General features: G+C 42.8%; 1 protein-coding gene across 4 annotated transcripts in view; it reads right to left on the bottom strand.

The window, feature by feature from the left end:
* Positions 1-18,256, bottom strand: part of WWP1 (WW domain containing E3 ubiquitin protein ligase 1) — a 117,251-nt gene that overhangs the window by 53,985 nt on the left and 45,010 nt on the right. For all 4 annotated transcript variants that reach the window (XM_075826033.1, XM_075826034.1, XM_075826030.1 and 1 more), the window contains exon 2: positions 5,936-6,021. In XM_075826033.1, coding sequence (XP_075682148.1) covers positions 5,936-6,002 — 67 coding nt within the window. In that variant the 5' untranslated portion in view covers positions 6,003-6,021. The remainder of the gene's footprint in view (positions 1-5,935; positions 6,022-18,256) is intronic.

Consider the following 18,256-nt stretch of genomic DNA (forward strand, 5'->3'; position numbering starts at 1 on the left):
CATTGATTTCAATGGTAATGTTTCAGTTGCAAATAATTTCCATTTGTCTCCCTTCTGTAAGGTCTCTGGTTTTTTTTTGCGTAAACAATACAGCATTCGACTACGCTACGGTTTCCGCTAAAAAAAAAAAAACTTTACGAAATGGAAACCAATTGCAACTGAAGCATTACTATTGAAATCAATGCGAATGCAAACGAAAGCTATGGTTTTTGTTTGTCTTTCCATTCATGGGTTCTACCGACGGAAATGTCTATCGGAACCCATGAACAGAACCCGAACGCTGATGTGAACGAGGCCTTGTGAACAGCTCTAACACCAGTGTGAACAGATTCTAACTGAACGTGGACACCCTCCCCCAAATACAGCTGCACGTTATGAAGGCTAATTGCTCAAAATGTATTAAAACTGTGATAAATTGATTTCTGCCTATTCTCTCTAATTCTTTTTTTTTTTTCTTTCAAAGAATTAGGGAACCGACATCTTGGCTGCGATAAGCAGAGCAGCTAAAGGGCGAGAGGTGATTTTATTTGCAGGATGTGAGGCAGCAAAAATGTACTCCGGAAATGATGTCACAAACACATGATTTCCTGAGCGCTTGCTCGATTGTGCACTAATCCACAGGATTATTTTTGTCATTTTCTGCAGAAGAATGTTACAGTGGAATATTCCGAACAAAGTTTCCCTGTTTTCCCTTCTATAAACCAAATCTTCTGAAAAGAAAAATTGTTCTTTTAAGGCCCAAGTAAATGGTTTTTATTTTGGGAACTTATTTTTATTTTTTTTTAATAATAATACAGTCCAGTGACTGATTATACAACACAAATTATTGTGTAAAACGTAACATCCAGCAGGTATGTGCCACATAATATCAAATAAACGTGCTATGTTTTATGACCTGATCTTGAATTTTATTGTTCGAAACGGTTTGTTCCTCTGTCATAATCATCTGAACCGCAAACTGACATCAACATTACCAAACCCTGGATTGTCTGCCAACCCTGCGTGAATACTGCTTTTATATATGTGTAGCTTCCACTTCAGCCTCTGCGAAGTGAAGAGGGGAGCCAATGGGGGACGTGCTGACAGCTTACAGGGAGAGGAGGTTCCGTGATCCTCCTACCATCCCTATATGGCTGTAGATGACTAAGGGCAGAGATGACATGAACTTCCGTCCCTTATTCATCCCCTTTTTTTGGGGGGGGAAGGAGTGAGATGATGTGCAGTAGCCTATGTAAATCACTTAATTAGGCCGTTTATGGACTCCAAGACCAGAAGTCACTAGCTTCTGGATGGTTGCATCAGGTAAGTCGCACTAAGCACTCGCACACACAAACATCAATAAAGTTTAGACATTATACACTGTCCCTATCCTGTCCATACCCGATCATGAGCATAACATCCTTGCTACAGTCATAGCGATAACAATTATCACTGTAGAAGAATGTCTTCAATTTCCATCAGTCAGAAATCACATTTTTACCATCTGACAGCCGCCATAAAAATTGCTTTCAACTGGTTCTATAAGGTTTAGGGATTTTCAATTATTGATTAGGGATTTGCAATTATTGATTAAGGTTAGAGTTTGAATTGGGGGATGGGAAATTATATACATACAGAAATCCCAATTTCATTTGCTTGCAAAAATATGTTGGAGCATTCCTGTGGTTTTGGCGTTTCTTCAACACACGCAGCTCTGAACGCAGACACATGTGGTATGTATGAACTCCTCACATCTTACAGTTATCTGCAGAAAAAATGTTGTTTGAAAGAAAAAGAGAGAGACCCTTGAGCATTTAGTTGCAAATGTAACTTTTGGGGCAATTTTTGCTTATACTCCCTGTTTGAAGTTGCGTGTAGGTGGCTGTCCATATAAAATATGAAGGTGTATTTCTATACACGGCATACTAGGGTTGTCACAATACCAGAATTTGGACTTCGATACGAATACTTTGTGTAGTATTGCGATACTTGATACCAAAACGAAACTTTGGCAACAATAATAATAAAAAAAATATAAAGTTCTTCCATTTTCTGATGTGATGAGTTTTGAACCTCCATGTGCGTCACATTAATGGTAATTAACCCAATGTTGTCCATTAGGACTGTGAGGAACATGATGGGGTGAATGTGTGAGGTACGTGATGGGGTTAATTACTATTAATATGAGGCACATGGAAGTTCAAAATTCATACTACCCCGTGCCTCACATTAATAAGTGAAAGAAAGCAGTTTTTATTTTATTTTTTTAACAGCATCAACATCATAAATGACGGTATAAATTTGTCATTACGGTCGCGACGATACCGAATAGGTGTATATTTTATGTACAAAGACTTATTTTAATGTTTATTGTAAAAAAACGTGTGTATTTTCTTTATCGAACATTACTTTTTTTTGTTTTTTTTAAACTTTAATGTACTGGCATATATCTATATACTGATAATACACAGCCAGTTAGGACATACCTCAGTATACCCTAACCACAGGAAATATTGTCAGACAGCCCTGGGGTCCTTCAATGGACCCTGGGCAGTCTGCCCATATATGGTATGTCCCTCGATCGCATCACAGAGATTCCCTGTGACGCGATTCAAAGGGCATCCCCCCTTCTCATTTTCCCCTTGAATGCTGCGGTCAGTTTGATTGCAGCATTCAGGGGAATATCGGCGGAGATGAGGTTTCCCTGATCTCTGCCGCTACAGCTGGGTCAGAAGGACGTGATGCGGCTGGCGCTGCACTAATGAGCGGAGGCGCAGGTACTGAAGAAAGAACATGGGGGTGTTTTGTAGTGCGCCAGCCATGTTCTCTGTCTTCAGTGCCGATGCTCAATGCGCTGAATGCACTCGCACACTTGTCAGGAGCGGGGCAATGGCTGTATTACACAGCCGTAGCCCCGCTCTAGCTACGTTCATGAGTTAGAATAGCTTAGTATCGAAATACATGAATGTTGCACTGCATCAAAATAGTATCGACATTTCGATGCATCGTGCAACCCTACGGCATACGGTGTGCTCTCAACAAAACTGTAGATTTTAATAGCCTAGTAGCTGTTTGCCGTGTACAGTATATATTTTTTATCACATTTGAAAGGGACAAATATCGCATGGCCTCCATTTTAGAGTTTTAGGGAGCACATGCTCTTGTACATATATGGGATATTTGAACTTTGCACACCCTGATCTATTATTTTAACATAGTATTTGTGTGTAAACATCTGCTTGCATGCAAGCCCCAAATGCAAATTTTTTTTTCCCTTTAAATACTATTTGTCACAAAGTTACATGAAGGTGGACAGGACTAAACAGCACATTAAAACAACTGCAATTGTCAGGTTGTCTGCTCTCAGGTATTACAAAGGCCGTGGGAGTGCACTTACTTTTCAAGGGGTGTAATCCCGGTGTTATAAATTGCTGTTTTGTTTTTTTAAATTTACAGCTTAAAACCAGATTTTTTGGATCTTCATCTCTGGCAATATTGTGAAGACAAGCCTAAGGCTTCATGCACACGACTGTGCCCGTAATTACGGGCATGGCCGGCCGCGGACAGCTGGCCGTTTTTATGAGCCGTGCTCCCATTATAAAGTATAAGAGCACAATCCGTAAAATGAAAAAATAGGACGTCCTATTTTTTTCGGCAGGTTTCTAAGGCATGGACACCCTCCGTAGACATATGGGAAGGTGTCCGTTGGCCATAGAAATGAATGGGCCCGTAATTACGGGCGATTTTACGGTGGTGTGCATGGGGCCTAAGTGTTATGAATGAACTCTGCACGTCTTGAACTTATATTTTAAGGAGAGGGTGTGTGTATTTTTCTTCTTGGGTCAGAGTTTTAGCCACAAACTTGATTTTTTTATGAAAAGTGATAATTTAATGCAAAAATGCTTGTAGGCAATATATGGATATGGGGTTTAGTATAAATGTTTCATTTTATAATTCAGGTTTTGTTTGTACATGTCAAAAGAGGGAAAACTGTCCTAACTACCAGAGGTGTAAAATGACCAGGAAGCAAAAGGGTTAATATACTGACCTTTTGAAAGTGCCCCTTAGGCCCCATTCACTTTCATTGAACACTGACACCTTTCTGTAGCACTACGGAAGGGTGTCCGTGCCGTGGAAATGTTCCAGCAATTATGGAACATGTCCGTTCTTTTGCATTTTGCGGGCCGTGCTCCCATACTTTGTATGGGAGCAAGGCCCGAAAATGCGTCTGTCAGTCAGCGGCCGGCCGTGCCCGCAATCGCGGGACGTGATTGCGGGCACGGTCGTGTGCAATCTGCTTGAGTAGTGATGTTTTATTTACTTACAGCAATGTCTAAATATCCTGGACTAGCAAAATTAAGGCGATATTACACGGCCCGACGAGGAGCGCCGATCAACGAGCTGTCTAGGCTGCCTAAACGATACAATCAGCCAATGAACGGCTGATCGCAGCCCTGTTTAAACGGCAATTATCGGGAATGAGCGTTTTGTGAACACTCGTTTGCCCGATGTAAAAGGGTCCTTAGTCGACACCAGAAAAACATTTTTTTTTTTTTTTTTAGGATTGACAATCAGAACTTTCATAGATGTGAAAAGAAAAACAACCCAAAATTTATAGGCACATTGGATTCTAGTCAAGCACCAACTTTGTTTCTGTTCTCGCCTCAGTTATATTTTTTTTACTTTATGCTTCTATATAGGAAAGCGCAGCAGACTACACTTTCATGTACAGAAAAAATAAAAGGGTATGCCAACACATATGCCAAAGGGACACACTTGGCATTTACCTGGAGCATGGGGCTCTACGAGTACATTTAGTGCATACGGCCTAATGGAATTCAATCACAAGATGTGAACAGAGACTTACTTGATGGAGGATTTGTCCAAGTTTGGTTTAAGGGGTCTTCATTTTCTTGATGCGCACACACAATTGATTTCTACGGCGGTTTGATAAATGTCGTGTCACATAACTCCACTCATGTAATGTTTAATGATTAATAGCAGCCATTGTTCCAGAAACATACAAATCAGTACCAAAAAGGATTTTGGTTCATAAAAGGGCATTAAAACCAATTTAACTTCTGGTTATCAAGCTGGAAAACAAACCCGCTCCATTCCGAAGGTTTCTGAATGTTTGACTAAGGCTGGCTTTACATTTACTAAAGCTCACGTGGAGGGCAGAGCGTGATCTTTACTGGCAAACAACACAGTGTTATCCTCAGGATCCCTGAATTAATAGGACAGGAAAATGAACTTCCACTTTCCCTACTAAAAAGGGGTTGTCCTATCAGTACAAACCCTGTCCATATGCCCGATTAGGTCATATGGATGTCATAAAGTGGGGTCCCCCGCTTAGGACCCGCTTTATGAGCCAGAATGCAAAGCCGCTGAATCCACTCTGTCCATACATTACATGGTCGGCCATTCATTTGAACGACTGGCATGTAAAGCTACATCTCTGCAGCGGTCAGACAGCCTCCCTCAGCAATAACCGCTGATCGGCAGGGCTAGATACATTTATAAATCTCATTCAACGTGTTAAATTAACAAAAATCAACTTAAATTAAAGGGATTGTCCAGTCTTATATCATGGAAATAATTATTGTATCATTAACAGTAATGCAATGTTTTAAAAAGATTATGCTAATTTACAGTTCTTGGGAGGTGGAGCTTAAAATATCCCACAATTTCAGATTTTCATTTTTTTATTTTTTTTTAGGTATGGGAAAGGACGTCTCTGGCCACCGGTCTATGCCTTCTGCTTCCACACATACAGAATAATGGAAATCCTTCAGATCGAAGATAAATTGGATCCAAATGAGTCAATTATCGCTGGCCAATGGCCACAAAACAGTCGAGCAGCTTCAGTTGTTGAAGACAAACAAACTCCCCGTTATTGAGCCAGCAAGTGTTAAACATCCCAGCACAAGATAAAAGCAAAATCAATGCCTCTTACCTGTCACGTGCAGCTGTAAACCTTCATGACTATTTCTATTAGCCGGCCCTGGCGAGGCTGTGGCCATGTCAGGTTACAGGTCAGGCCTACAAAACACAAGAAAAGCATGACATGAGGATTATACAACATCAACACTCGTGAGCTTTGTATCTCGGCTTAGCAGTACAAGTTTGGTCATGGGTGACAATCTCAAAGTACAGGGAGAATATCAAAGTACAGCAGCACAGAGGAATGAATGAATTTACTCCACCACTTCTAGCACAGGGCAAGGACTCTGCCACAGCGATTAACAAGTGGTGAATAAAAGTCAACCAGGGGGCAGGTCAGCAATGGTTAACCTGCAGCAATTGACATAAACAGGTAGTTATGAGTGGACACGGAGGGCAGGCAGCAAGCGGATACTTCAATATATACACTAGTAATCTGTGACTTGTCAGGGGCTGCCCCCACCCCACCTAGTAACAGTCCATGTGAGGTCTGCAGATTTATTGGAAAAATGGAAGTGGATACCATTACAGGAAAGCAAAAAACACATTTCCCAAAGGGTAAAGCCTTGGATTGCTTTTTCATACCACAAGGAAGCCTCTATGTAAAGCTGGCCATACACATTAGCACCCTCATTTAGCAGAGCGCTCCCCCATAAACACGCCTGCTAGGATTTACCGACCATGTGCGTTTAAAGAGGTGCATAAGCCACTATCAGACGATTCTGGCGTCATATCTCCGTGGACAAAGCAATGCTATAATATGATCCTTGTCCAACCCATTTGTCACCTGACAGCAGAGCGTCCTCATGCACATTAGATTTTGGCCCCATCCTGACAACACATTTTAAGGGGGTATGTGCAGACAATAAACTATGACTGCTTTTTTCTTTGCAGAAACGTGTATGGCCATCATTCGGGTAAAGACACCTAACTAGTGATCAAGTCCACTGCCTTCCTGACAGAGTAACCAGTCTTTGTGCCAGTGCCATCTTGATTTCTTACTATGAAGAGCTGCTGTGAAAAGTATTTGTGTAATGTGCCTTTTATCAAGACCCCCACCCCTATTATACGAACGGTCCAGAAATGTTTTGATTATTGAGAACCCTGGTTAATACCTAGTATTCCTGGTGGTTTAGAATGGTAAAGGGGTTAATGGAACTGGTTTACGGCAGAAAAATGTACCCATAATCTTATTCTAGTAAACCCAAAATTCTTTATTGGGTTTAGAGCTCTGTTTTTCTGATACAAAGAACCAAATCCCCGGCTTCTCTTCACAGTACCAGAGTTACATGATAAAAATTCGTTTTTCTGCAGCCACCACTAGGGGGAGCTCACTGCATGGGGATTAATACAGCTCACATTGAATGTTATAATAAAGCCAGAGACCATGAACTCCCCCTAGTGGTGACAGTAAGAATTTTATCATTGAACAACTACTAATGAATGGTTTAGAGGTAGGGGAGGATTCCACGTAATATGACATATGGAACACATTTAATATTGTAGTCAAACCGCAGTACATGTGACATTGGAACTGGTTAGCTGGACTTGATAACCTGTAAATCAGAAAAATCTAAAAAAGATTGTAAAAATAGGATCTTCTTTTATTACAGAAACAGGGCCACTCTTGTACATTGACTGTCTGGTATTGCAGCTCATCCACATTCTAGTAAATGAATTTGAGCTGCAATACCAGACACAGCCTATGGACCGGAGTGGCGCTGTTCTGTAATAAAAGAAGACCTGTTATACTGGACAAACCCTTCAAATAGTCTGGAAAGATACAAGCACATGATTTGAACTTAAAGAACTACGAGTTTTGTTGAAGGTAGTCGTCCTCTCCCACCTGCTGCAAACTGTTAACATATAGCAATTCTCTTTTCTTCTATCTGGTTTCATCTCTACAACGCTCTATGCAGCTGTTGACCCCCCCCCCCCCACCCTATCCCTAAGACAGGGCAGCTTATGCTCTTTTTCTAAAAAGGGTGAAATCCGTGTCCACAAATGTACATTGCCCTTTGAGATTTGTTCTAGATGAATGGCCTAACCAGTTCTTGGATTTCTCTAGTAAGTGGTATCATCGAGAAGAACCAATAAGACTATAATTTAGGCATATAGGAAAAAGCATCACTGAATAAGAACGGAACTATGGATGCAATGTATCAGCCCAGAGGCAATATCACATAATAGTCGTGCGTTATGTGCACTGGAATAGAAAATCTAAAACGAAGCCCTGAAAGCAAACAAGATCAGAGCTCAACACGTCCAGCAAGCGGGCAGGAGAAAACTATATATTTCCTGAGTACAGAGGAAAATGATGACAAAGCAGAAAAACTGCTTACACCAGAGGAAGCCGCTCACTACACTTACTGACGGAAAATCTACAGACCAAACATTAGACCTGAAGACACGAGAGACGTCTATTCACTTTGGAGAGCCAGCCCTTGGCTAACCTGCTTCCATTTTTGAGGAATAGTTTAAAGTTTTTAAGATATTTGATATTTTCGGGCATCTATCTGGTAAACGGCAGTAAGTAGAGGCCTTCAATATAAAAAAGTCCCTGCCCCGATGATTAAAGTGCAGCTAAACGTTTGACAAACTTTTGGCATGTCATAGTGACATGTTAGACGTTCTGATTGGTGGGGGTCCGAGCACAGAGACCCCCACCAATCGCTAAAAACGAAGCGCCAGATGTGCTCGTGTGAGCGCTCAGCTGCTTAGTTTCTGTTCGGCCTTTTCCGGAAATCAATGTATCGGAGTACGGACTCAATAGAAATTCTACGAGCCCGTACTCCGATACGTCGGCTTTCCAGAAAAAAAACTATAAGAAACAAAAGCGGCCGAGCGCTTCTACCGATTCGTTTTACCGATTGGTGAGGGTCTCAGTGCTTGGACCCCCACCAATCAAAACTTCTGACACGTCACTATAACATGTCAGAAGTTTTTGCGAACATTTAGTTACCCTTTAAGTTACTCAAACCTAATTTTGGATCAAATGGACCATGGTGTCTCTCCAATTACTGGGGATGCATATTCCACCCTCTATGGATTGAGCTTACAGGATAAAAGGGGGTTATCCAGGATGTAAGTTTTTTTATTAGGGTCTGGAAATGAAATAAACTGACCTATCCTTGCCCACAGCAATCCAGCACTGTCATTCTGGAAGCACTCCCGTGATGGTTTACATGACTGTATCATGTGACCACTGCAGCCAATCAGAGGGCTGAGCGGGGCTGTGTGGTAACAAATCATATTTCTGGCATAATGCCAGAAATACAACATGTAACCGCTGAGCCCTCTGATTGGCTGCAGTGGTCACATGCTACATGCATGTAAACATTCACCGGGAGTGCACTGCATCATGAACAGGATGACAGATTGTCTTTAAGGTTCACTCTTTATTCAAGCTACGCGTTTCGACACTGGACCAGCGTCTTCATCAAGCCAATGGTAAATACAATAAACACTACATTTATAGACTTGACATCACACCAGGGGATGACTCAGCCGCCTTTTTTTTCAATAGGTTGGAAGTGATTGACGGAATAGTTAGCCAATCAGACTGTGTAGGGTGACAATCTGAAGGGAAATAATTAATAGGTTGGAAGAAACCACAAGGATGTATGCATAAAAATATTATAGCGGACATAAAAGAATATCATAAAATTGAATGCAAATGCAATTGGATAAGTACAAAAAGGGGTGGAAAAAATGCAGCATTTGTGATAGCTAAAAGTATTTATCGGATTAACCCAACTATACAGGTCCTTCTTAATAAGAATATCATCAAAAAGTTAATTTTAGTAATTCAATTCAAAAAGTGAAACTTATATTATATAGATTCATTACACACAGAGTGATCTATTTCAAGCATTTTTTTTATTTTAATGTTGATGATTATGGCTAACAGTTAATGAAAACCCAAAATTTGAATATTGGGTAAAATTTGAAGATTGTAGACTCCTGGTGTGACACTCTAATCAACACAAAACACCTGCAAAGGTTTCCTAAGCCTTTAAATGGTTCAACAGTCTGGTTCAGTAGGCTACACATCATGGGGAAGACTGCTGACGTGACAGTAGCCCAGAAGACAGCCATTGACACCCTCCACAAGGAGGGTAAGCCACAAAAGGACATTGCTAAAGAAGCTGGCTGTTCACAGAGTGCTGTATCCAAGCATATTAATGGAAAGTTGAGAGGAAGGAAAAAGTGTGGTAGAAAAAGGTGCACAAGCAACAGGGATACCCGCAGCCTTGAAAGGATTGTCAAAAAAAGGGCATTCAAGAATCTGGGGGAGATTGGAGTGGACTGCGGCTGGAGTCAGTGCTTCAAGGGCCGCCACACACAGACGTAACAAGGACATGGGCCACAACTGTCGCATTCCTTGTGTCAAGCCACTCATGACCCAGGGACCACGTCAGAAGCGTCTTACCCCTGGGTTAAGGAGAAAAAGGACTGGTCAGTTGCTCACTGGTCCAAAGTCCTGTTTTCAGATGAAAGTAAATTTTGCTTTTCACTTGAAAATCAAGGTCCCAGAGTCTGGAGGAAGAGTGGAGAGGCATCAATCCAAGTTGCTTGGGGTCCAGTGTGAAGTTTCCACAGTCAGTCATGGTTTGGGGGCCGTGTCATCTGCTGGTGTTGGTCCACTGTGTTATATCAAGTCCAGAGTCAGCGCAGCGTCTAGCAGGACATTTTCCAGCACTTCATGCTTCCCTCTGCTGACAAACTTTATGGAGATGCCGATTTCATTTTCCAGAAGGACTTGGCACCTGCCCACACTGCCAAAACTACCAATACCTGGTGTAATAACCACAGTATCACTGCGCTTGGTTGGCCAGCAAACTCGCCTGATCCAAACCCCATAGAGAATCTATGGTGTATTGTCAAGAGGAAGATGAGAGACCCCAGACTCAACAATGCAGAGGAGCTGAATGTCGCTATCAAAGCAACCTGGGCTTCCATAACACCTCAGCAGTGCCACAGGCTGATCGTAAAAGGTACACATTGTATCCGTCCCGGTGGCCGCAGGTAATTCCGGGCAAAAAAAACGTACCAAATTGTGGTGCAGTTTTTCGCCCGGAATGTTCACTGCGGAAAACTGCAGCATTAGCCGGCCTGCTGGCAGGCTGTCCTCCTGTGATGAAAACGCCTGTAAAGGGCTGCAGCGGCGGTCACATGGGATGAAATGTCATCCCAGGAGGCCAGCTTGCAGAACGTAAGTGGTAAGTATAAGGTGGTTTGTATTTTCTAAGTTGCTATTTTTGCATCGCAATCGCTGCGATTCCGATGCAAAAGTCGCAACACTTGTCTGTTCGTTGCGGCTTTTAGATACCTATTGAATTCAATGGGGAAAACCCGCAACAAAATACCAGCGATTCCGCAACCACAACTGACATTCTGCGGCTTAAAAAGACGCACCGCAGGTCAATTTGTGTGCGGAATCTCCGCATGTAACGTACACTGCGTGTGGATACGATTTCTTGAAAGCTCATCCACTCTGCTGCTACTGTATTATGCTGTGGATTTTCCGCAACGAAATACATTGTAGGAAAAACGGCGGTGTTTATGCCACGTGTGGACTGGACCTTCGTGTGCAACATCCTGGAAATTGTACTGAAGCCCCTTCAAGTAATACAATCTAACCCTGTTGCCCTTAGTCCAAAAAATGTTGCGCACACCGATCAGAAAGTGATGGCATATCCGAACGATATGCCTTCACTTTCTGTAATGGATATAACCCTATAGAAATCAAACATTGCTAATGCTGTGGTCTCCATACCCCAACCACATACTGTCCTGCAGCAACCTCTGCTCCCCCTCCAACACAGGACCTATGAAGTTCCTATGTGTGTCTTTAACATAGGAAACAGATTGTTTGGGACTCCAGATTATGTTCGCGTTATATACGCAACCGGCAATAAATATTAGAGATTACCAGGCAGGAGTATGTACGTTACTGGGTGCTCAGGAGGGGCAGCGGACAGGCAAAACAACTTTTAACCTACAAATATCTTATGTGGCTTCAAAAAGCAGCTGTATCTGGGTAGTAAAGGCCTTCCAACGTAAAATATATTTGAGTGTTGTCCCCCCACGAGAGAGTGCTGGTTATTGCTGACTCCCTGAAATGAGCTCCTCCATACGTGCACGTCCCACAGTAGAGATGACAATGGCCCTCTGAGTATTACGGGTGATGTCACCATACATGTGTATGCACAAGCAGAATGAATAAGAACACATTGCATAACCATAAAATCAGACGTCTCATCAGAAAGGGATGGGGGGCTCAGATTCCACAGAAACAAACACGCAGTTGTTACAAGTGTTACTATCTATTTATAACGTTTCACTGTGAGACACGCTCTTCTGGCAATAGTACTTAGATCATATTTATAGCCTGCAGGGATGACAGGCTTCATCAGACCCATTAATAAACGAATGAGCATTATAGAGTAGGTAGATTTTAGATGCTGGATCGGATACTTAGTCAGCAGAAATGATCCTGCACCGGCTAGTATTTGTGTATATTGGTAGCACTAGGTCTGGTTAAGAGGCTTCACTACCTGACAGAGTGCGATGTTGCAGAAGGAAGCTCCATGCTATCCTTCCATGTGAATTAGACTATGGTATGCCAAAATGTATCCTCCCCATCTGAAATGAAAGAGGATCTAATGCAGCTAAATTTGTGGTGTGTGTGCCGAAATGAAGTGCGCCACATACACGTGAGGGATAGTGGGACTTGTCTTGGGACTTCAAAAACGAAAAAAAAAATGAGACTTTTCGGGAGTCCTGGAACAAGTTCAATGACACTTCATAACAAGCTGGCAGTCAGCATTCTGCCTGCAGACAAGCAATTAGGAATTGTAATGCCCCCTCCTGTAGTATGAGAACCCTGCCACTGTTGTAGGGACCCAATTCATTCATGACATACAAGCATGTTAACATATTTGTGTGGGATCGCCACGGGTGAACTAATACTACTGAGGAAAGCCAACAAAACGTTTCCAAAAATGTTGCATGTCAGAAGATGCCATCAATGGAAATACACGAGCTTGCATGTGGCTGGCATTAAAGCGGAAAAGTGGCTGTAATAACATTATCAATGGCAATATGTGGACCTTATAGACGATGTATGGCGACCATCATGTGGGCTCTATGGCTAGTAGCTAATGGACGCTATAAGCTGGGACCTCATAAGGCAGAGTCATATACAACACATGTGGACGTGTGTGTGTAAAGTTTAGGCGAGAGCACACACTATTGTCATCATGAGAATGCGGAGTGATCGCTTCTATAGGGAGAGACGTAGCACCAGGTGGAATCACCCGACGCCTGAATGTCGCCAAGGAAGATTTATGTTAACCTCTTCACCAGGTTCTGTATAGCCTGAAAAAAATTATGAATAAAAATAGGCTACTGCTGGCAAAATAATATCTTTTATTTCTCCAATTCAAAATTATATAGCATCTTATATGGATGGAATATGGATTGGACAAATTGGATTGCACCTGCCCGATCCTAGGAACAGAGAAAGGGCCACAGCCCTAAAAACGCACTACGTCCCCTTCAATCCCAGGACCGGTGGGATGTCAGACAGCCGGACCCCTACCGGGTGCAAAGTGATGGATTATCCTAGCAATACGTCATTACTTTAAGTGGTGGGAATAACCTTTTAAAAATAGATGAATATGATCGTCGGACCTGTCACTAAGTCATCTAGTCACGGGTTAGGGCAGCATGATCTTGGTGACAAGTTCCCTTTAGAGGTATAGTAGCTTCGCAGAATAGCCCTTACATAACCCAACTTATATATGATGGCATTCAGTAGGACTGTGTGACGATAATGCCGCTTTAATAATAAGTCCAGCATATAAAGGGTGCGTTACTATAGTGTGCAGCCAGTGATATACACCGTCTGCAGAGCTAAAAGAAACCTAATGAGGCAATATTACACATGACTGGGACGTGTAGGCAGTTCCCATGTGCTCCAATTCCACTTCTTACTGTTTACTTCATATGAAGTCTATGGAGAAAACATCTGAAGTCCCCACATAATCCACAGCAAGGCAACAGCACAGGCTGGATTCTTTCTTCGTCCAATGTTATTCCACAATGATTTGTCAAACTTTTTGTGCATTCTCCATGGGTTTTATGAATTATATTGCACTATGGCCCTGAAAGCAGCTATAATGCACTGCAACGGCATGTAAAAGAAGCAAATGTGGAAATCAACCGGATTACTTTATTATCTCTATCTACGCAATTATTAGGCAAGTGAGTATTTTGACCAGATCATCATTTTTATGCATATTTTCCAACTCCAAGCTGTATAAACTTGACTGCTTATTGGATGAAGCAGATCAGGTGATGTGTATTTGTGTAATGAGGGATGGTGTAGACTAAGGAGATCAAGACCCTACATCAAGGTGCGCAGAAATATTAGGCAGCATGTTTTCCTCTGGCAAAAATGACAAAATTGTTAAAAGTCTTTCAGAGGGATGCAGCACGCTTGAAATCGCTACGATATTGGGCCGCGATCACAGAACCATCAAACGTTTTGTTGGAAATAGTCAACAGGGTCGCAAGAAATGTGTAGAGGAAAAAAACCGCAAATGAATTGCCAAAGATTTGAGAAGAATAAAGCGTGAAGCGATTAGGAGCCCCTTATCCTCCAGTGCGGTCATATTCCAGAACTGCAACCTCCCTGGAGTGGCCAGAAGTACAAGGTGTTCAGAGACACGGCCGAGGTAAGGAAGCCCGAAACCCGACCACACTGAACAAGACACGTAAGATAAAACGTCAAGACTGGGCCAAGAAATATCAAAGGTTTTATGGACTGAAGAGATGAGTGACTCTTGACGGACCAGATGGACGGGCCCGTGGCTGGATCCGTAACGGGCACAGAGCGCCACTTCGACTCAGACGCCAGCAAGATGGAGGTGGGTACTGCTAGTTGGACCTTTACGCGTTGAAGATGGACTAAAAATCAACTCCCTATGCCAGTTTTTAGAAGACACTTTCATCACGCAGCAGTACAGGAAAAAGTCTGCGTCATAAAAACCATGATTTTTATGCAGGACAATGCCCCATCACACGCATCGAAGTCTCCACTGCATCGCTAGCGGGTAAAGGCCTTAAAGATGAAAGAATAATGACATGGCCCCTTCCTGACCTGACCTAAATCCTATTGAGAACTTGTGGGCCCTTCTTAAACGGCAGATTTACGGTGTAAGAAAACCGTACACCTCTCCGCACAGTGTCTGGGAGGCGGTTGTTGCTGCTACACAAAAAGTTAACAGATTAACAAGCTCCATGGAGGCTTAGGTCAGTTCACACAGAGTTTTTTGACGCGGAAACCGCGTCTGAAAATGCGCCAATAAACGACTTAAAATGACTCCCATTGATTTCAATGGGAGGCAGATGCGTGCTTTTTTTCCCCACAAGAGGAAAAAACGGCTTGCAGGAAAATGAAGCGGCATGCCCTATTTTCGGGCGTTTACGCCTCAGACCTCCCATTGACATCAATGGGAGGCAGAGAAAGCGTATTTCATGGCGTTTTCTGCCCGCGGCGCTTAATAGCCACGGGCGGAAAACGCCGCGAAAATCGGCGGGCAGGCAGAGCAAAATCTGCCTCAAACTTCCAAACAGAACGTTGAGGCAGATTTTCTGCCTGCAAAAAACTCAGTGTGAACCCAGCCTTATGACTTATAGAAAAGAAGGGTGGCTATATTGGTCACTGATTTTTTTGGGAAATGTCAAAAATGTTTATTTGTAAATTTTTAGTTGTTTATCATTCTCACTTTAAGGCTATGTTCACACAGAGTTTTTGGACGCGGAAACCGCGCCGCAAAACTCGTCAAAAACGTCCCTAAAATGCCTTCCATTGATTTCAATGGGGGGCGGATAGGACATGCCTTATCTTCGGGCGTTTACGCCTCTGACCTCCCATTGACTTCAATGGGAGGCAGAGAAACCGTATTTTGCGGCGTTTTATGCCCGCAGAGCTCAGTGGTCGCGGGCGAAAAACGCAGCGAAAATCGGCATGCAGGGAGAGGAAAATCTGCCTCAAACTTCCAAACGGAACTTTGAGGCAGAAATTCCGCCTGCAAAAAAAACTACGTATGAACATAGCCTTAGGCTGTGTTCACACACAGTTTTTTGCAGGAGGAAAATTCTGCCTCAAAATTCCGTTTTGGATTTTGAGGCAGATTTTGACCTTCCTGCACGCCGTTTGCCGCGTTTTTCGCTCGCGTCCATTGAGTGCTACGGGCAAAAAACTCAGCGAAATACGGTTTCTCTGCCTCCCATTGAGGTTTCAGTTTGTCTCAGTTGTGCAAGGGTTCCGTCGTTTTGATGGAATGAATAGCTCAGTCGACTACAGTATTCATTCCGCCAAAACGACGGAACCCTCGCACAACTGAGACAAACTGAAACCATTTGCACCGGATCTTTCACCATTGAAATCAATGGTGATGCAAACGGAAACCTATGGTTTCCGTTAGTCTCAGACAGGGTTCTGTTTGGACGGGAAACTGACGGAAAGCCAGGACGGAACCCTAACGCAGATGGGAAGGAAGCCTGAGATGGGAACATTTTCCTCTTTTATTAAGGCAGGGTTCCCATGGAACGGATACGCTGCGTAAAAACCACGCAGTGTATCAGACCTGGAACCGGCAAGACTTTGGATTTTTCGGACGGAAATTCCGCTACGTAGTTAAGTGTGCAAACTTACCCCCTCCCTCCTTTGACGTCCGCTCCGGTCTCCCTGGGTGACGTTTCAGGCCATGTGACGTCGCAGCCTGTGATTGGCTGCACCGGCCACATGGGATACAACGTCATCCCAGGAGGCCAGACTGTACGAAGAAGGAGGACGTTCTGGTCAAGTATGTTTGTTTTTTTCCGGCGTCGCGATTTTTGCAGCATAAACGCTGTGTATACGCCGCAAAAGTCGCAACACATGGTTTTCTGTTGCAGGTTTTGCATCCCCATTGAATTCAATGGGAAAACTCGCAGCAGAAAATCAATGAAAACACAGCATAAATGGACATGCTGCGAAATTTAATTCCCCACCGCAGGTCAATTCATTAACGTTTACTCTGCGTTTTTTTCCATAGCGTGGGCATGAGATTTACTAAATCTCATCCACTTTGCTGCTACTATAAAGGCTGCGAAATATCCGCACACTATTCCGTTACGGAAATTCCGCAGCATTTACGCTACGTGGGAACCCGGCCTTAGTTACATAATTCTGCACACGTATAGTTGCCCAATAATTATGCACACATAGATATTGTCCTAAGAAATCCAAAACCTCACTTTTACTTTCTTAAATATACCGGTTTGAGGTTTATTAACATTTTGGATTGACCGACAGCACTGTAGTTCAACAATAAAATGAATCCTCAAAAATACAAACTTGCCTAATAAATGTGCAGACAGTGTGTGTGTGTGTGTGTGTGTGTGTGTGTGTGTGTGTGTGTGTGTGTGTGTGTGTGTGTGTGTGTGTGTGTGTGTGTGTATGTGTGTGTATATATATATATATATATATATATATATATATATATATATACACACACACACATACATACATACATACATAGTCAGGCACATGTTCTGAGGTTTATATTCTTTACGATCAGCCATGTAGATGGAAGGGCTACATCTATTCTTCATATCTGTATGAGGACACAACACTGTGTAAACTAATGGGCAGAAGTTTTTGGCTCTGATTTTGTGGGAATCCATGACAAAAAAATGGCCCAAATCACCCCCCATTGATTTCAATGGGATGCAAAGGGTTTTTTTCTCTTGCCCCAAAACACTGGCAAAAATCTGCCTCAAAATCCTGAATCCAAAACATTAAAAAGTACTTTATAACAATTAAGCTGAGCACTATAACACAGTGACAGTGATATCTACGGAGTACCGTGTGTCCCTTTGACTCCCGGTGGCTTTCTTCTAAAAATTGTGTAGACCCAAAATACTGCCTGTGGTCCATACGATAGCAGTCGGGAGTGGACAGGACACCGCTTTCAGCTGACCACTGCAGCCCCTACATTCTAACGACTGGCGGGGGTCTAAGCCCCCAGATCAACACCAATCACAACTCCTGACGTGTCAGACAGTGCCTTCTAACTGAACACCACCCATCAGAATGCTACTTTACCCACAGAGAAATCTAATACCTATATTTCAAAATAATAACCCAGCTTCTATTTGCTATATTGCTTGCAAATAAATCTGGTCTCCAGAAAGGAAGCTGCGTCATTATTTGCTTCTGGTCTCTGCTCTGAGATAATCTAAATATATTGTGAGTGAAGACAATCCTTTCCTCATG

Source organism: Rhinoderma darwinii, chromosome 5 (genome assembly GCF_050947455.1).
Source record: "Rhinoderma darwinii isolate aRhiDar2 chromosome 5, aRhiDar2.hap1, whole genome shotgun sequence".
NCBI lineage: Eukaryota > Metazoa > Chordata > Amphibia > Anura > Rhinodermatidae > Rhinoderma > Rhinoderma darwinii.